At 37.5% G+C, this 21,201-nt stretch overlaps 1 protein-coding gene across 4 annotated transcripts; it reads right to left on the reverse strand.

Annotated features, from left to right (window-relative positions):
* Nucleotides 1-907: 907 nt before the first annotated feature.
* Nucleotides 908-21,201, reverse strand: LOC131070835 (uncharacterized). 4 transcript variants are annotated; one of them, XM_058006505.2, is made up of 8 exons: nt 20,850-21,193; nt 20,619-20,726; nt 19,060-19,179; nt 18,921-18,964; nt 18,456-18,581; nt 1,598-1,682; nt 1,410-1,466; nt 908-1,211 (listed from the first exon to the last, which is right to left on the reverse strand). In XM_058006505.2, the coding sequence occupies exons 2-8, from the start codon at nt 20,694-20,696 to the stop codon at nt 1,125-1,127; spliced, it is 597 nt and encodes a 198-aa protein (XP_057862488.1). In that variant the 5' UTR covers nt 20,697-20,726; nt 20,850-21,193; the 3' UTR covers nt 908-1,124. The 4 variants fall into 4 exon arrangements, with proteins under 4 accessions (XP_057862488.1, XP_057862487.1, XP_059070193.1 ...); XM_058006504.2 differs by having other exon boundaries at nt 20,619-20,761; nt 20,850-21,192; XM_059214210.1 differs by lacking the exon at nt 18,921-18,964 and having other exon boundaries at nt 20,850-21,201.

Below are 21,201 nucleotides of genomic sequence, written 5' to 3' on the forward strand. Positions count from 1 at the left end.
CCCAATAATTCAGTTGTTTTAAACTCCCATTTTGCTGATGATAGTATGTTTTTCCTTGAAAATTCTGAAGAAGAGATCACTTCTGCCATGGATGCTCTCAATCTTTATTGTTCAGTTTCTGGGTTCGAGTTAGCTCACCATAAAATGGAATTTCTCATGACACACATAGACCAAGCCCATCCTTGGATTCCAATTGATTGAAAGCAGATAAACCATGGTCAAATCTCCCGCTACTTGGGCTCTCAATTGCAGGGAAGGCCCAAAGAACAATGGAAGATCAGTAACCAACTTGATAGGATTAAGTTTCAGCTGCTACAACTTCATAAAAGCGATGCCTTTTATTCTAAACAGCTACAGAAAACGCTTAAATTCAGATTGTAATGGTTTCTTACTTTGCTATTGTTTTTCTAGTGAGGATTGAGCTTTCTTCCTATGTAGTTATTCTTGATTGTATGCTCCTTTGGAGCTGTTTTTGACTTCATGTTTTGTAAAGTTTTATGACAGCTGTGTGCTGTTTGTAATTTTTCATTCCTTTTGCTCGCTTCAATAAAATATATATATATATATTTTGAAATATAATATACAGGTTGTGCATATAGATCTGCCCTGAACCTGATTATGCTTAGAATATGAAAGAGCAGTGGGAGGATTACAGTGTGCAAAAATATAAGCTTCTTATTCTGGAAGTGGAAATGTCAAATTTTATCCGAGGATTATACTAATAAAGGACAATTTGATTCTTCTACATTAATCATACGTTATTTGACATTGCATTTAACGAGTTTTTTACTTAATGAGACTTTTACAGTTGCATTAGAACATACTAACAAGTTTTGTTTTCACATTACTTAGCTCTAACTACCAAAATTATAATATAAATTAATTTCCTCCAATAAAACACTTAACACACAATCAACAGTGGAATATGTATATAAACTACTACTCACATTACACTGAAAAATATTTCAAAAGTCTAAAGAACTCATGAATGCTTGTGCTTTTCACAATTACCTAATTGAATCTGCAATGCAATGATTTCATTGAAACAATGGATAGCTCAAAGCGATGAATGCTTATTTATCTCCAAGTTGATTTTATTATTGTTCAACTTCAAACTCGATAACTTATTCCGAATCTTGTGAAGCTCTTTTGAAAGTTCGTATGAAAGAATGTGGAGCGTGGGCACCTGCAAGTTCATACTCGTCATTTATCTGCAAAGAACAACCATTTTAAGTTTCAACAACCATTTATCTAAACAATATCCTCAACTTGATAATATACTCCTAAGTATTTATGGTTTTATCAATACACTGATGAAAAAATGACAAACAATCACATAAATAAGTCCAGTTTCTTGGAATATACATCTTTGTGAATTTTAGGACTTTGATAAACGAGATCTTGCTGACCTTAAAATGAGGTACACCAGATATATTGTGTCCATATTTTTCTATCTCAGCCTGTATCTGAAATCCAGTGAGCATAAACAAGCTTCAACAACGAGTTTGAGCTTTGCATGTTAATGAATTAAAACATTTTTCTGGCATACTTAAGCCACGATACATAAGAGTTATTGGATTGCGATTTTTTTACTCACCTCTTTCAAACCAGCATTTGGGTTATCAATCCATTCTTCAGCACCCTCAATTCCTGCACTCTCTGCAACATTCAAGAGCACCTCCCTGCGGACAAGAAAGGGGACATGAGATTGGTCATTAACATATTTTAATTACAGTGAGTATATAAAATGGATCTACAGGAAACTTCAAGTACAATGTTAGTGAATAGCAGCAAGTTGCTAGCAACCATCCCTGTAAGATATAGCTACTACTCCTAATTAATCTTTCTAATTTATTATTTTGATTCTAACTGTAGCTAGTGGGATGACACATTAAATTGATTGGATCATGAAAGAGAATGTACATTTGGTTTAGTTGATGTAATTTGGTCAGCTTCATTCAATAACTGATGAAGCAACTGAGACATGCTTACATGCTCTCCACGAGGAACTGTCAGTCAGAGAAGCAAAAGGAGTACAGTGCAAAGGATAACATGTGCATAAAGGGTCAAGGTTAATCCGCAGGTCCCTGGGACCTAAAATTGTGTGGAATCAACTAAATGGATGGTTTTGCTATGTAAGAACCAACATGAAATGTTTGGCTATGAAGGAACCTGTATATCTGGTTCAACTATGTAGGAACATGCTGACCAAGAAACGGTGTTACCCAGACGGGTCTGGCTACTGAGAAATCCATCACATATAAGACAAAATGGTAGAGTCGAGAATCCCAAAATATTAAGCATTTCTTAAACCCTTTTTTCCGTTGCTTTTGCATTTGGAATGTTTGTCAATTTAGTTTCTCGTACTTCTCTTCAGTATTATTTAACCCCTAAGATCATGTATTTACTATTTCTCAATTTTGGAGTTGTACTACGATGAATAAATAGTTAATAGTAGTAAAGCAAGCCGTATAAGCAAGTTTTTGTAGCAAGAAAAAAAGGAGAGCATTCTATAAGGTTCAAAGATCGGAAAATCGCCCTAGACTCGCCAAACTCAGCGAGTCCGAGTCTGATTTATGCCCCCCGAGTCTGGCGAGCTCAGACTCGGACTCGTCCGAGTCCAGGGGGCGAACTCACCAAACTCGCCAAACTCGACGAGTCCCGTGCTTGGGACTCGTCCGGCGGCAAGGCCCAAACAAGGCCAAAAAAAATGCATTTTTTAAAGTTTTTTTAATTTCTTTTTTTTAATGTTATTTACCCTCCAACCCTAAAAGTGAACTTCATTTCATTCATTTGGAAAAATAGGAGGAGAAAAGTGAGTTGTGAAGAAAAACAAGGGTGCATTGAAGAAAAACCAGCAAGGAGGAAGCTCAAGATTTCTTCCATTTATCACATTGGGGCTGCAATGTGTTGGGATTTGGTGCATCAAGAATTGGATAGGAAGAGTTTGCAGCTCATTTCAAGCTTGTTGTAAAAGGTAAGATTGTTTTTTTGAAGATTTTTTTGTTTCTTGTATGCAAAAATTCTATTTTCTATTCATTTATTTTGAAAGTTTTACATTTTCTTCCAAAATCTTTTGTACGTTTGTAAATTTCTTATGTTTTATTGCAGCAGACTTCACTTTATTATTTGCCTCAACTTCAAGTTTCACAAAACTATCCTACAATGTCTACTTCAGCTTCTAGACCCCCCATTAGAAAGGACCATACTTGGAAATATCATGAGGATTTTCCAAAGCAAGGAAAGGGGCAAACAAAATGTACATTTTGCAAAAACAATATTCCATGGAGGTATATATAGACTGAAATACCATATTTCTGGTGTGCGTGGACATGATGCCGAACCATGCCTAAAAGCACTCCCTGAGGCCATACGTGATTGTTATGTAATGGTTGAGGAAATTGAAAGGAAAAAGAAACAAAAGGAGGATCGAGCAGCCATTGGGAGAGAGGCAACTTTAGGAAGAGGGACACAGTTAGGTTGTGTTGGAGGCCCTTCTTCCTTACCTCCATATCATCCCACTCAGTTTGCTACTGTTGGTGTTGGTGCTTCCGCTTCTACTTTTGTAAGTGGCAGTGTCATTGCCACTTCTCATGTTCCTAGCACTAGTAGTTGTAGTGGGAGTGTTAGCATTGGACGTAGGATTCGTAAATCTAGGTTGGATACCTTCTTTGTGCCTCGCACTACTCCTGGGTCCCAACAGTCGCTTGAGAGAATGGGTTGGAACAAGGAGGTCCATGATGCCGCTAAAATGGCAGTTGGCAGGTTTTGGGTCTACGACAGTGTTCCATTCTTTACAGCCAGGTGAATGTTTTATGTTTGATTGTTTTAATTTTTATACTTTGATTCTTCATTTTATTTTTTCTCGTACATACTACATAGTACATAGTACATACTTAACTTATCTCATTGAATTTATTTGTGATAGGTCTCCTTATTGGCAAGAAATGGTTGATGCCCTTACCATATGTAGGGCAGGGTTCAAAGCCCCTTCTGAGTCTGATTTGAGGGGACCTATTTTGACTCAATTGGTGAATGATGTAAAGAAGGAATTAGGTGAACAACGCCAAATATGGAGCACTAAAGGTTGCACCATCATGACTGATGGTTTGATGGATAGGAGAAATAGAACTCTCCTTAATTTTCTTGTTTCTTCTGCAGGTGATTGATTAATTTTAGTTTCATTTAGTCTTTAATTTTTTATTTTTTATTTAATGGCTTATTGAATGATCATTGATCTTGCTTTATTTTTTAATTTCAGGGGGCACCGTTTTCATCAAGTCCATTGATGCCTCTGCCCATTGCAAGAATGCCACCTACCTATGTGAGCAGATAGAGGAGGTGATTGATGAGGTGGGTGAGGAAAACGTGGTACAGGTGGTGGCCGACAATGCAGCAAATTATGTTGCTCCGGGTAAACTTTTGATTACAAACTAATTTTGTTTGCAAATTAATTACTATTTTGTAACTTCATTAATTACAATGCAGCAAATTATGTTGTTGCAGGTAGACTATTGATGGAGAGGCACTTATCTATAGTTTGGACTCCATGTGCTGCCCATTGCATTGACCTCATGTTGGAGGATATTGGAAAATTCCCATGGGTCAAGAGATGTGTAGAAAGGGCGAGAAATGTGCGCAAATTTGTATATAATCATTCATGGGTGTTGGCTCTTATAAGACAATACATAGAGCAGAAGGAGTTAGCTCGTCCAGGAATCACAAGATTTGCCACAAACTTCATCACATTGCAGTCCATGCTTCGCTCTAAGTCGGCCTTGAGACGTATGATTGTTAGTGAGGAGTGGTCTTCCTCATCCTATGCTGCCACCCCTGCAAGGAAAAATATGGCAGACTGCATTTTTTATGAGCAAGACTTTTGGGTCCCTTGTGATGAGATGGTGAAGGTAAATTTTTTATAAATTCTACAATTTAACTTTTTGTTTGATAACTTATTATATATATTCTCTTATTTGCTCATTTTTTTAAATTACACAATATTTTCAATTTTGCAGTTTGTTAAGCCCTTGGTGGTTTTGTTGCGAGTTGCGGATGGAGAAAAGCCCGCAATGGGCTACATATATGAGGGCATGGATAGGGCGAAGGAGGGCATCAAATCTATCTATGGAGGAGATGAGAGCAAGTATGGTCCCATTTGGGAGATCATTGATAGGAGATGGCATCATCAGCTTCATAGGCCCATCCATGCAACAACCTATTATCTCAATCCGACATGCCATTTTATCCCTTCTTTCAAGGCTGATGTGGAGGTCCTTAATGGGCCATACTCGACCATGGAGAAGATGGCACCTGCTGGTACTACTCAGATAGAGCTTATTTGAGAGCTACAGTTGTTCTCAAATGCACAAGGGGAGATCTTCTCTCGTCCTATCGCCAAAGATGGTAGGACAACTATGATGCCAAGTAAAAATAAATTGTAAGGTTTAATTTTAGTTTTATTGTATATTGTTAAATGAGTTCATGAGTGAGACTGATTTTATTTATTTTTCTCATTTCAAACTCAAATAATTGGTGGAGCTTTTTTGGCCCAATGACACCAAATATTTAGAAGTTGGCCATTTGCATCTTGAGCCAACCATGCAGTGCATTTGGTTGTGAGCACAATTGGAGTATGTTTAAGCACATACACTCCAAGAGGCGCAATAGATTATCTGTGGAGAAGATGAATGATCTCATCTTTGTTCACTACAACCTCCGCCTGAGAATGAGAAAGAATGCATTAGTTGACATCTCCCTTATCATTCTAGATGAGGTTGATCTTGATGCAGAGTGGGCCACTGAGACAGATCCTGCGGCTGTCTTTAGTGATGATGACACTGATTGGATCGACCAAGTAGATATAGAGGCTGAGGGTGTAGCCATGGCAGAGGAGGAGTGGAGAGCATGAGCAGAGACATGAGATTCAGAGGCAGATACTAATAGTGGCACAGATGTTCCTGATGTTGGTGAGCATGGCATGGTGTCACGAGGAGTGGCTATGGCTGCCAAATCATCCAGGACCTACCTTAAACACCTTCGCAGAAGGTCAGGGCGAGAGGGTACACGCTCCTCTAAGCCATAGGCTTGTAGTTGTATTTACCTTTGGTATTTGTGTGGAACATTTGATGATGATCATATGATGACATGGATTTTTTATTCCATGAATTTTGTAATATTGTATACTTTTGACAATATTTATATATCTATGTTTGTTATTTCCTTCAGCTACAATTTGCGTTTATGCTTATGTGATTGATCATTGATGTATACTTGTGTATGTAATCAAATGAGCCGAGTTTGATGATGTTATTGTGTTTTTAAAGTGTATTCAATAAAGGGTGCATGAAACAAGTTTTAAATCTTTAAAAATCTCTAAATTTCTTGAGTTTTTCACTTCTCCGAGTCCAGCCGAGTCTGACTCCGAGTCCCAAGTCCGAGTCTGGGTCGGCCTTGCCGAGTCTGAGTCGAGTCCGAGTCCCGTTTCTTTGATAAGGTTACATATGCCCCACATTGTTCTTGGAGGCTTCATTAAAGCAATTTCCTTCTAAATATCGCATCATTAAAATAGAGATCAGACGGCACAGCCCCAATCTTCTAGCGCTTTCCTAGTTTAGTTTTCTGATTTATTTTTTTACATTGACCCTTTTTTCATATTTGTTTTAGTTCTTAGCTTGTTATTCATGTATGTAACTGCTACGTCATTTTTACCTTTTTAATTATCACAATTCCAAGAAGAAACTTGTATTTTAAGCATAGTTCTTAAAAGGGTCTTGGCTGGTCCAGATGATTCCCATTTTAAGAAGCCAACACACCACATATAGACCACCAACAACAAAAAGATTTGCAGGCCAATGAGTGAACAGAAAGTCAATCTCCAGATCAAGAGCTGACTCCCTGCATACTCTAAACTAGTTCTAACAAGTTACAACAAAGGAAAACGGAGAAACAGAGAAGACTGAAACTGAAATACAGAAAGCATTAAAAAAGCCATAAGCCAGGAGTAGACACCCATCCACTATGCAATCAAAGTTAACAACTCACCTTGCAATAATCAACAAAAAGATGCATATAAGAGTGAAGGATGAACAACGAAAAACTTCTTCTGGCAAGATCAATGGACTGGGATGCATCATCTAACTTCAAGCCATTTCTTCCGTCTTTATACTTTATGAAAATAGTAGAATATTATTTCAAGAATAAAGATGGAATAACAACACCAATGGCGACACTCTATTCCCTTTGCAACTTTAGAATCATTTACAATCCTTGGGAGCCATTGATGAAAGAGATCTATGATGTGAACAACAGAACCTTTGAAAAATATTATAAATTTTTCTTGCGAGGCTTGCAAAAATACATCCATCATTCTTCCTTTGGCTGTGCAATAAGCTTGATCAAAACTGGCACCATTTTTTGATCCTCTTTATTGTTTCATGGCAATATTATGGTGCCTGAATCTCTGTAGATGCTTGGTGGCCTGCTGAAAGTTACTTCTGCCATATCATATTCTTATTGCTGCAACATTTTTAATATCGGTGCTCCTGCTCACATTATCTGTGGTATCATTTTAAAATAACAGTGCCATATCTCCTTTTAATCCTACCTCTAATTAATCATCTAAAATGTGATATAGTCCCAATTGCTTGCCAAAAATGGTTGATCAAAGGCTGCACTCCATTGTGAGTGTACAATTTTAATAGCTTGAAATGATGCACCACATATCTTTGGCACCTCTATTGACTGCTGTGTTCCATGTGTTGGGCTTCGCCCTCCATACGGTGCCTTAACTTCTTAATTCCTTGATTTTAAATGGAATGATACACCATATCTATAGTTGGTTGCCAGTTTGTCATGTTTGGGGGCCTTAAAAGAAATCCATTCTTTAACCTTTTTCTGTCTGCCACATTTGCTTGGTTTATCATTCACATTCCTTTCATTACAGGCAGTACGTTGGAAGGTTTTATTTTTCTTGGTGGCACTATACCTTTGATCATGATAGACCTTACATCGTGCAGAGCCTCTAAAGGTAGAATCATACTTACCTAGAGCTGCCCATCTTATCTCAAACTGTCTTTGTCGAACTCTACTATTTGAAAAATAAATTGAATGAATGATTCAATAATTGGATGATTACATTGAATGATATACACACGTATATATAGAGGTTACAAGACGATGTTCTATAATTAGAACATACCCTTAAAGTAAAAGATTAAAGAGCTAAAAGCTAAATTAAGCTTAAAAGCTAATTAACTAAAAAGAAAAAGCTAAATGCTAAATAAAGCTTAAAAGCTAATTAATTAAAAAGAAAAAGCTAAATGCTAAATAGAGCTTAAAAGCTAATTAACTGAAAAGCTAAATGACCATTAAACAAGGAACTAAATATAGGTGACTAAAATATAATTAAATATTCTAATACCCTCCCTTAATGGTCATGCTATCTATCACACCAAGCTGCCCTCTAAATTTGAGAAACTTTGCCGGGCTCAAGGACTTGGTGAGGATATTTGTAGTTTGATCTTCTGTAGGAATGTACTGCAGTATCACTGATCCATCTTCAACATGCTGGTGGATGAAATGACAATGAAGCTCCACATGCTTTGTCCGCTCATGGAAGACTGGATTTTTGGCTAATTTTAGAACCCCTTGATTATCACAAAACAAGGGAGTAGGTCCTGGTTGAGACATTTGCATGTCTGCAAGCATCCTACGTAGCCAAATTGCCTCACATGTTGCCTTAACAGTTCCCCGATATTCTACTTCGGTCGAAGAAAGAGCTATTGCCTGTTGCTTCTTGTTGGTCCATGTGACTGCACCTGTACCCAAACTGAAAACATACCCAGAAGTTGGCTTTCTGTCATCAACACAACCTGCCCAATCCGAGTTTGTAAAACCAACCAGCCTAGGATCTTTGCTTCTGCTATATAGAATGTCAAAATCAGGAGTGCCCTTCACATATCGAAGCACCCGCTTCGCTGCAACCCAATGTTCAACTTTTGGGGCTGACATGAAGCGAGAAATATAGCTCACAGCATAACTGATGTCGGGTCTAGTGGCGGTGAGATAGATGAGGTTGCCCACTAGTTGCCTGAATGAAGACTCATCCACTACAGGTGAATCTGATTTGGCTAATAATTTGAGCCCTATCTCCATAGGCGTAGATGCAAGTTTACAATCTTGCATTCAAAACTTATCTAGTAGGCTCTTGGCATACTTTGACTGAGAAATGAATATGTGGCTATCAGTCTGCCAAACCTCTACACCGAGACAATAATGGAGAAGTCCCAAATTTGTCATATCAAAATGTTGACACAAATTCTGTTTGACCTGCATGATCAGATGTGTTGCATTACCAGTAATGATGAGATCATCAACATAGACTACTAGAAATAGAATATCATCACTAGTATGTTTGACATACAAATTGGGATCTGAAGGACTCCTCTAAAAGCCTTGATCAATCAAGTACTTATCAATTTTGATGTACCATGCACGAGGAGCCTGTTTGAGGCCATAGAGTGCTTTGACTAGTCTACATACCTGGTGTTCCTTACCGGCAACCTTGAAACTTGGAGGCTGTGTCATGTAGACTTCTTCCTGCATATCCCATTGAGAAAGGCACTCTTGATGTCCATTTGATGGACTTTCCATCCAAATTGAGTTGAGAGAGCGAGGACAAGCCTAATGGTACTCATCTTGGCTGTGGGAGCAAATGTCTCTTCATAGTCGATGCCCTCCTTCTGTGAAAACCCTTTTGCCACCAACCGAGCCTTGTACTTATCAAGACTTCCATCAGCTTTATACTTGACTTTAAACACCCATTTGCAGCCAATGGGCTTCTTTCCTAGAGGAAGATCAGACAATACCCAAGTGTTGTTTTTCAGAAGACTATGTTGCTCTGCTACCATAGCCTTTTCCCATTCAGGTACACCTTTAGCCTCTGTATATGTTTGAGGCTCATAAATACTGTGGATGTTGGCCATAAGAGAAAAATTAACTGTGTTGTTGGCTCTTACCTCTAACGGATCTACCCTTAATGAGCTCATCATCATGAAGATCACCAATGGTCTTGGCCCACCACTTAGGCCGAAGAGTAGAAGTACCAACATCTGCTGCAGGATGAAGAGTGCCTGGAATATCTGGAGCAAGCTCCTCTAGATGTGGATCGAGAAGATCTTGAGGAAAGTCAGGGGGTGCAATGTCATGCCTGGGAGACCCCACAACTTCAGAGTCAACTAAATCCCTCCCATCAAGTGGAGCTAAGGGAAGACGAACACCCATACTTACAGCCTTTGGAGGGTGATCCTCAATGCTCAAATCAGGAGAGGAAGGCTGAAAAGGCCCTCTTTCTTCATCAAATACTACATCTCGACTGAATATGAGGTGATTAGTGTCTATATCAACCAACCGATATGCCTTGTGGTTGTCACTGTAGCCGATGAACATCAATTTCTAACTCTTTGGATCCAGTTTGGTGTGCGTGGCATCTGGAATCCAAACATAAGTTGTAGAGCCAAAAAATTTCAAATGATTGATTTTGGGCTTCCTGCTAGACCAAGCTTCCTCTGGAGTCATCTTCTTAACGGCCTTTGTGGGAGACCGGTTCAGAAGGTAGACTGCAGTGAAGACCGCTTCCGCCCAAAAGTGTTTTGGAACATTTCTATGCTCCAACATAGACCGAGCCATCTCAGTGACTGTACGGTTCTTGAGCTCAACAACACCGTTCTGCTGTGGGGTGTAAGGTGTGGTAAGCTGATGCTTAATGCCATGTGATGCACAAAAGTTGGTGAACTCTGTAGAACAAAATTCCCCTCCATTGTTGGACCAAAGAGTGACTATCTGGGACATTGAGATGCCCATATCGCCGATGCCAAAGAGTGCTGATGGAAGTACTCCTAGCTACCATGGCGAGCTCCTGAGAACTAGTAGAATCAACAAGTCTATAAAGACCATGATCCTCAATACCAACTGCAACAGTAGTGCGAGTCTCCCTCTCAATAATGTTGCACTTGTGCAACCCGAAGACGACATCCAGCTGTGGTGAATGCTGCATAATCTGACTGACTGACACTAGATTGAACTTCATACCAAGTACAAAGTATACATTGAGGAATATTAAATCTCTTTCACCAAATGGCCATATATATGACAGTAGGAACACTGTAAGCAAAGATCAAGAAACTTCAAATCAACACTAGTAGAGGAGATATTGAGCGTATCAATGAAATGCTTGTAGGATCTAGGAAGGCTTTTCAGCGTGATCACTACCATATCCTCTTCCACCATGGTTCGGCCTATAGCTTCTAACTGATCATGGATGTCCTTGATCTTCGTAAGATGTGCCTAGATAGATGACTTCTCATCCATCATGATAGAAAACAACATATTCTTCAGAAAGAAAGCTCGGCTCTTGTCGGACGTTTCATGAAAATCTTTCAAAAGATCCTAGATCTCTTTTGCTGTTTTACCTGAAGGCACCTGTGGGAGTTGATCATCTGTGATAGAGAGTTTGATAAGCATGACAGCCTCTCAATTCTTCACATCATGTTTGTCTTGATCATCACTTATTGTTGTAGGACGAGATTCCTTGACCAAAACAAGCTGATCTAGGCAACGATACTCAAAGATGGTAAGCATACGCTGTTTCCAGGTGTTGTAGCGGCCGTTGAACTTCTGACTGTGTTCCAACATGATGTTGGTCAATAATGCCATCACGGAAATCGAGGTTGATCGAGGTCAACTAAGTGAAAGCAAGAGACAGAAGAATCTGATTTTAAAAATAATCAGAATAGAAACAACTGCTGAAAAAATTGAAACCCTATAGGAGAATTCTGACACGAATTCCAAGGCACAAATTTCGAGGTTTGGAAGAAACCCAAAAATTAAAATTTTCTGCACACTTAAAACAACATAAATGGTGCCAAAAAAACAGCAAAAAACCCAACGTCCACAGAAATAGCAGAAATTGTGAATTGTTTTTAAATTCCAAGGCAAATTTGCTGGCACAAAAATCGAGGCACGGAAAACGAGGCACGGAAAACGAGGCACCCAAAAAACTCTGAGGCCAACCCAAAAAGCTCTCGAAAAACCCACCAAGAATCTGAAAACAGAATGCAAATCTGACAGCTAAAAAATTGAGGCACGGAAAACGATGCACCCAGAAAAATCTGACGACGACCCAGTTGAGCTCTCAAAAAACCCACCAAGAATATGCAACCAAAATAAAATTTTGACTTGAACAGAAGGGTCAAAACCCTAGTCGAAAATTGCAGAAACCCTAAGAAAATTTTCAACCTGCAAAAAAAATCTGCTTTTAAAAAAAAAAAACAGTTTCAAAAAAAATCTCTTCAAAAAACTTCGAAAAATCTTAATAACAAAAATTTTCGAAATTTTTAATTTCCATGCTCTGATACCATGAAAAATAAATTGAATGAATGATTTAATAATCGGATGATTACATTGAACGATATACACACATATATATAGAGGTTACAAGACGATGTTCTATAATTAGAACATAACGTTAAAGTAAAAGATTAAAGAGCTAAAAACTAAATTAAGCTTAAAAGCTAATTAACTAAAAAGAAAAAGCTAAATGCTAAATAAAGCTTAAAAGCTAATTAATTAAAAAGAAAAAGCTAAATGCTAAATAAAGCTTAAAAGCTAATTAACTAAAAAGCTAAATGACCATTAAACAAGGAACTAAATATAGGTGACTAAAATATAATTAAATATTCTAATACTATTGCCCCGGAGATGAAGATCCTTATCTGACAGTCCATAGATGAACCTGCACTACTGCAAGAACCTTTGTTGATGGAATATCTGAAAGCTTGTAATGTTGTACATTTATGCACAAGGCAGGCCACAAGCATAATTTAGTGCTATCAGTTTTCAGTTAGCTAAGATTTGTTGTGGTGAATCAGGAAGTTAATATCTAATCCTAATCATGAATCACAAATACAGAAATAAATTATAGAGATAACAAATTGATGCTATTAGTGCAGATAAAAAGGCAGCAGGGAGAGAGGTGGAGAGAGATGTTGGCACTAACTCTTGTATGCCCTAAACTGATGAATTTTCTAAGTCTTATATCATCTTTGTTGTCTTAGTTCTACTTTTCCCATTTCACACATTGCCAACTCTTCCTATCAACTCCAATTGGCTAGAAATGGCAACTTACAGGTCTGATATATTTTGCAGACATACCCAGCACTGGAAAATGGCCTTAAACAGAGGGCTTCCAGCATTCTATCTTCAACTCCTCCTTATAACCTTGTTTGTCCTGCATATAACTCTCTGAAAATTGTTTCCATTGGCTGGATGCCATAGAAAATGAAGGAAACACACAAATAACCTAGGCATTTCTACCTAGGATCATCGTGCCATCTTCCCAGGAGCATGTACAGCCAGAAAAGTCATATAGTATAGCCTCCAAATCAGAATATTCCTGCAATATTTGCCCTGTAGGACTAGCAAGCAATTAGAATGGCACTCAAAAAGAATAGAAAAGATCTCTAACCCAAACACCTGCAAGAAATGGTATGGCCAGTTTTGAAAATGTTACAGATAGCTTTGAATCCTTTGGAAAATCTTCAAACACACACAAAAACTCTAAAAATCAACGCTGAAAAACACCCCAAAACCTTTCATGTCAAAATGCTTCAAAAATCGTCATATTAAACCCTTAAACTGGAAATCTGTTGAAGCATACTGCAATTCCTAAATAGAACCAATCAAACTAGCTAAGGCTTGTCTTCCAAATCTGGAGCTAGTAATTCCAATGAAAGTTTTCATCCTCACAAGGTTCAAGGAAGAATCAAGGTTCTATCCAATAGCATAACAATATGTGTAATTGTTAACATATGGAAATGTGACCACCAGACCTTTTATAGCTATTGGAGGGAAAAGAGCAATTTAAAATTATAAATAATCCATTTTTCCTACAAATGTCCTTTCTGAAATAATAAAATGAATTTCATGTGTAAGTTCCCCTCACGTTCCCATAGGCATCCACTTTTGAGGGGACATAAAATAAATTTAAAAAAATATAACATTTAAATGAATAATATAATATTAAACAATAGACCTTAAGTATATACGTAAATACTCTCATTTGAGTTGCAGAAAGCACTGCTGAAGCTTCGGAATCCAAATCATGCCAAGATGAACTGAAGTTGAGGGATGCTGACGGGTGCCAACTCAAATAGTTACTAAAAATTGATATGGTCTCCAAGAAGTTTGGAGAACACCCCAAGAGTCCAAAAATGCTTCTAAAAATGTCACTACAATCCACAATGCCAATTGAGCTCATTGCCAACAACAAAAACCAAGAAAGGTTGAACCTATGCTCTCCAAGAATTGAGGAGTCCCCTTACCAATACCAATTAGCTTATAGGAACTTAGAAAATAGGCTAACAGTCACCCAATTGAAGGCCTGAGAAGGGGACAATATAGATTACTAAGATAGATTGTAGTAGGAAAGAAAAAGAGAACGGGGCATTGATATGTTCCCCTTTGTGTAGGGGCAGAAGATTTGAGTAGCTAAAGGAAGGAATTATAGAAGAGAACCACACAACGCAATAGCAAATAAAAATAGGATATGCTCAAATGGTAAATCATTGAATTTTGATAGTGATGACTGTGTTCAAATCCTTAGGAGACATGTTACATGCTTCAATGCACAAAATGTTTAATTTGATAAACTACCACATCCAATTATGAGTGTGGCATACCCAATGAACATAGGCTAGGTGCAACTCCTAGGTGAATTTGATGGAAGAGATACCCCTCCATCGTGGCATTTAAGACAATGGACATCCCTCAAGAGGAATTACTGATAAATAACAATAGAGTACCTGCTTGTGAAACTTGAAGGAAAGAAAAGAGAAAACAAAGAGTTGCATGCAAAAAATTGCTGACCCTATCGTAAGTGAGTGGTTTACAAATTATATTAGCAATAAGGTTATTTTTACCTGCATTTGAAGATTTTATGCAAACAGCTTGGAATTCCAGTAGAGTGATCATTGGAAAATAATGTTTGTGAAGAAGTGGCAAAGCTGAGTGTGGAAATTTGGACCTGTAAATCCATTCTTCAAATGATGGAAGGAAGAAAAGAAATAGATACTCTTGTGAGCCTGAACCAAGAAATCAGAGTTTATCAAATCAGAGAAGAAATGAAAAGCAATTGGTTAAGCTAGCCGGTCCGCTCTACTAAGTTTAAGGAGCACCTGTCCCAAGTAGATGGAAAGTTGTCACAGGAAGACAAATTAAAATTTACTGAAGTAATTTAGGGAGATGAATTTTTAAGTAAATGGAAAACTTTTGGGACATGCTTGCCTCCCACTACGGTAGGTATTCTGTAGTATACTTAGAAGAACATCTTTTTATATGGTTTTATTTTAAAATGGTAGGTTACAATTCGTTTAGAGGAGGAGAACAAGATAAAGGTTTAGATAAGGAAGTGAAGTTTTGTGGTGGCATTTGGTGGCTTTGTTCATTCATTTTTATCTCTGCTATTATGAATTAAGTTATAAACTATGTTACCCCGAGTTTCTGGGACGGGGGGATGGGGAAACGGGTTTCCGGGATGGGTTTTTTTTTGCCCGGAACAGGGGACGGCATGGGACGGCTATATATAAATATACTCAGTTACCAGTTCTTGCCAAAAATGGCCGGGTCCTGGTCCTGGTTCATGCCCAGTCCTGGTCCGAGCCTGGTTCGACCTGGGTAGGACCCACAGGGAACCCAGCCGCCTAGGCAGGACCCGAGTGGGACCCAGGTCGAACCAAGGGGGACCCGGGTGAACCCAAGCCCGTGGGTTCCCAAAAACGGGGCCCACGGGTTAGAAAACAAAGAAAAACAATTAAAAAACAAATTTTTTAATCTTATTTTAACATTTTGAAACTTGAATCAGTTGAAACTTGCAACTTGAATATTATCTTTTTTGCAAATTATGAATATGATATTACATTTATGATTTACGATATATCAATATCAGAATATTTATTGGCATTAGCAATTATGGATTTATGATTTATGATTTATCTGTTATCATTTATGTATCATTGTATGGGAAAGTTACATTGTATGTTTCATATTTGTATGTTTGAATTGTGAACATATATAATTTTGATGTTTGAAGTTTGAATATATATATATTAAAAAAAAACTAAAATATATATATATATATATGTACAGACGAACCCGTACCCATACCCAAATTTTTATTTTTTTTGCTGAATCTGCGAATCCGTACCCGAATCCGAACCTGAATCCGAACCGGAACCGGTAATTTAGTATATATATGAAATTTAATAATAGCAAGTAGCAACACAATAACATTTATAAATTGGAGTCTTGATTCTAATTCTAATTATTTGCAGATGATGTTTGATTTCAATGTTCTCAAAAAGATTTTCAGTCATCAGCAAAATAAGTTAACTGTTCTCAATCAAATTGAATGATTAAGACTAAGCTATAAACATTCAGATATAAGAACAGAGTACACATGTTACAAATGAAACGTAGACTTTAATAATGGTAGCTGTTCATTGATTGATAACAATAATTCATGGCATCCATATATGATAGTTACAGTATTAAAATCTCTTCCAGCATACATGGAAATAATTGCAGAGAAATCTGACCTAAATATTGAGCAGATAACAACATACCCAGTGCAGCAAATGGATGAAGAAATACTCAGATTTATGCATAGGTACTCAGAATGTGAACAGAAACAACAAGAATCTTATATCTGCTCAAAAAAAAAAAATTTTTTTTTATTGTTTTATGAACCAGAAATCCCGGGGACGGTCAATGGTCCCCGGGGAAAATGCTGACCGTCCCCGAGTTTCCAGGACAGTTTCCAGAAATTTTTTCGGGGATCGGGGATGGCTGGGAAACATTTCCGGCCATCCCCAAGTCCCCGAAACCGGGACGGTTTCCGAAACAGGTGCCTTGAAGCCAGAAACGCGTTTCCGGGTAACATAGGTTATAAATTTATAACACTTCCCTCTGAGCATGCTAGTATGTGGCTGATAGATCGTTTCTTTTAAAATTCAGTCTTTAAATCGTTTATCTTTTGTTGTTGCTGGATATATTTGTTTACAAATTCATAGTTTGTCTTCTGTAGAAAGTGAAGGAGAACAACATGGTGTGTGCATCACAAAAGGTTTCACACCTCAACAAATAGCATTCCATAGAATTTTTGGCCCGAAAGTTTTTCTCTAACCCTGTCATAATTCCCTTACTTATGTGTATGTTTTCCTATTAGACAACTCCATCTATCCAAACTGGCCCATTACAATTTAAAAATAGCAAATTTTACAAGTAGCCTTGCAAAGATGCAGGCCGACAGATTTGTCTGTTACAATTTAATTGTGATTAATCCCATAAACTCTTAGACTGAAGAAACAACCTATCCCTATAGAATGTGGACTCATTGTTTGTATAGAATAGACCTGAATGCTCCCAGTGCAATTGTCCAACAATGGTTTATTATGGTATTGTTTGTATAGCAGAGACCTGCATGCTCCCAGTGCAATCGTCCAACAATGGTTTACTATGCTGGCCAAATTCAAAAGAAGAGAATAGAGTCATGTATCTGAAGCATCATTGCTCTACTAAAAACATCACAAAGATTGAAAATACCTCGGTCAACTACCATGTATAAGTGTATATAGAAATTTATGGGGATGGAAATCAATCCTCCATTCAAAGTTGGAATGCATGCATAGCCATTTGGACTGATAATGGTCCAGTCAACTAACAGTGTTGGTTCAGATCATTCCTAGCTTCCAGGAGGGTACCTAATGAGTGGCACCATACTGACAGGTTATCTAAAAGATTTATAATTTTATATCATTTAGGGTGGTGAAAATCCTTTCGAATGAGGCTGCCAAAAATAAGCTGAATATTTTTCAACAATACCCTAAATTATTGAGCACTATCTCAGAAAAGGACCAATAATTGTGTCTCTTGTCATAAGTTTACAAATGACGTTATTTAAGAAAACAAAGTTTACAGAAATAAGGCAGTCCTGTATATGAAGAGGAAAATATACATCTCAGAATCAGGATATGCTAGTTTCTTTCAGAACTTGATTGGTTTCTAGCCGGCTGAGTTCCCTGGTTAATTTAATGTGAAATCAGAAAACAAAAGGGAGACAATACTCCGCTTGATGGACTGTCTGATCTTAAGTAGTTTTTTTCCTATATCTTTCCATTAGGAATAAATCATGCCCATTTCCTATCACTTGCATTGCTTGTAATTCACGCTCATTCATAAGCAGTCCCCTAACAAGTGCTCAGTGCTTGAATAGGACAATAAAGAGCAAGAAAGCAAAAAGGACTATTATGCAACAGCTAATTGATTATTTAAATAGAATAAACCAAAAGGAGACTTGAGCAAACAATTGAAACATATCCAGCAAAGACATTATTTTTAAGTACCTGTCACTAACACACTTTTCTTGTGTCAAGCACTTAACCATAAGGCTTTCCACAACTGCATTCTGCTTATCAAGGCCTTGACGACCAGCGAGCTCAATCAATCTATGGCTGTCCAGTGTATTTCCTCTGCAACAATATACATGCCACAGGTCTAATGAAAATCCCACTTCACTTGTATATTGAAAGGTAACTTAGTTCAAATAAAAATGTACTTAAAGGGAATATATGCAAGTCAATCTCCTTAAGCTATGCAAATGCAGATTTCAGACAGTTCGCTAATCATCTTTAGCACTGGACTTTATTGTGTGTGCACTGTACAAGTGCAAAAGACAAAAATAGATTTTGAAACCAGGTTTGTTAGCTATAAACTGCACGCTAACAATAACTAGGCTAAATTGGCTACATAGACCAATATTAAGTGCTAAATTATATTCCAGATTGGAAATATCAAATAAATAGACTCACATTTTACCACCACTCCCGTAGTGGAAACCAACTCTTTGGAAAGCCTGATGTGTAATTTCCCCAGTGAGTATCATATTTTCTTCATGTAAACTAAATCTCCAACATCTTCACAATGAAAGGACTTCCTAATCAGAATTACCTGGTCCAAGTTATCAACCAGGCTTTGAGTACTCTGTCCAAATTTCTTTCTGTGATACTCAAACTTGTCAACTCCTTCCTTGGGAAGGTTAGGGTCCAACATGAAAGGATGCCATTGCACCTGTCACCCAAAAAAAAATTATATTTTTGTCATGAGTTTGATAGCAGATGAGCTACTCCAAGCAAAGGTCAGTTTAATCAGTAAGTATGGTAATCCAAGAACCGCCCGACAATTGACCTTTGTTAAAATAAGTAAATATAAAAAATCAACAAGCTCTCAATGGATCAAAAATTAAAAATTGATCTGATTAATAAATCGCATATACAGTTCCTCTGCCATATCTTATAGAATGTTCATGTACATCAGAGTAATTTTTTCGTGGGATAATTTTTGCATAATGGACAAAAAATCACAAAATTTCAAAATTAAATGGCAAATTACTCAAAAAACTTTGTTCAAGTTTTTGTACAAAATGCGCATAACTTGCATATATTAGCTAAAATATACATATATTATTAGTATTTCCTAAGTTTTTCTCAAATATACGCCTATTATGCTTAGATTGCTCGTTTTCTGAAATTGAAAGATTCTCCTAGCCTATTGTTCTACATTTGCAAAATGTAGAATCTCTCTTAAAATTATCCTCGTCAAAGATGCTATTAGATTTTCATGACTACATCTTAGAATAGCAGACTAAGGCTGATTGTCAGTATTTTGTCTCATGGGCCTCTTTTGGTCTGACTGGTCGTGATGATTAGTAATTTGATTTCCTTCATTTGAGTGATCCTAGTGTGACTCCATTGGATTTTCCTTGCTTAAGTGGTCTCTAAGTTAATGTGGCTTGGGGAATGTGGCGTAGCCAGGGAATTAATGACAGGTATTCCATTCAGCTAATATGGCTTGATGAATGAAGCATAACGAGGAGTTGAATTTCAATTAAGTATGAATGAGACCTGGCTTCTTAGCTTAACAAAAGTACTTTAAGAAATATTATGCATAACCCTAACCCTTCCCGTTGGACAAGGTATGCATTTGATGGAGGAGATGCCCTCACCCAACAAAAAAGAAGTGATAATTGACTAAAGAGATACCCCTGTCCAATGGAGGAGAGATGAATTTGACTGACAAGGTAGAAAATATATATATTGGTATCTCCCCAATGGACGAGGGGTGAATTGAAGGGATGAGATAACCCTTACAAAGAACAAGTGAAGAACTAGACAGAAAAGACACCCCTCCCATGGTGCAAGGGGAAAGCTCCTCAAATTCAACAGAACAGATACTCTTCCCTACAGACTAGAGGTGAATTACTGTTAAGAGATTTATGGATAAATTTGACTCCTAGAATATCCCTCCTTAGCAGGTTAGTAGACGAAAAGTGAATTCGTCAGAAGGATGCTCCTCAGTGGTGGAAACCAACAGAAATATTATCGATATACTGAAAAAAAAGCTTTCTTCGAAGGGAAGTACATTCGCCCATTATTTAAACATCTTATCACTTAAAAAAAAGGTCAATTTCAAGAAAAACAAAATCACATTAAAAGTGGGTATATTCATACCTCAAAATCATAATGTTCCTTAGTCTCGTCCATAGCTTTCTCCAAACATTTCTTCCCAACAAAGCACCATGGACACATGGTATCAGACACCACATCAACTCTGATCAACTGTTTCAACCCAGATGAAGAACTCATTTCTCCTCCTGTAAAAGTGCCCATAACATGCATACCCTTACACTTATTACTGACTGAAAGATTGAAAATCTAGATTCATAAAAAATGAAGCTTCACCTGTAATCTGAAGAGCCCACTCGAAGTTTGACAAAATGACAAACAAAAATCAGTTGAAATGTAAGCTCAAACCCAACTCAATGAAATGAATTATGTACTACTTATTCCATTCTCTTGATGCATTCGCTAAAGCAGCTCCAATTTCGGAACGTGTAATGTGCAGGTTCATTCCAGAGAACTTGGGGGCCATTTGAGAGAGCTTGGAGTGAATGTACACCGTCTCCATCAATAAACCTACAGGAAATTTGATCTACTTGATTCAATTTTCTTGATACGTGTAGACTTATCGTATCAACCGGGAAGACAGGGTACTATATCTACCTAATATAATATGATATGTACGGTTGGAACT

The sequence above is a fragment of the Cryptomeria japonica genome, chromosome 11, assembly GCF_030272615.1.
Source record: "Cryptomeria japonica chromosome 11, Sugi_1.0, whole genome shotgun sequence".
NCBI classification, from domain to species: Eukaryota; Viridiplantae; Streptophyta; class Pinopsida; order Cupressales; family Cupressaceae; genus Cryptomeria; species Cryptomeria japonica.

Bases quoted from the DNA above. Each gene is read 5' to 3' on its own strand.
- LOC131070835 (XM_058006503.2), bottom strand. From the start codon at position 20,786: ATGCATGTTATGGGCACTTTTACAGGAGGAGAAATGAGTTCTTCATCT. The intron at 18,965-19,059 runs GTAATTCTGATT...ATTACACATCAG, and splicing joins TGGTTGATAACTTGGACCAG to GCTTTCCAAAGAGTTGGTTT. The intron at 1,683-18,455 runs GTACTTAAAAAT...TCTTGTCCGCAG, and splicing joins GAAAAGTGTGTTAGTGACAG to GGAGGTGCTCTTGAATGTTG.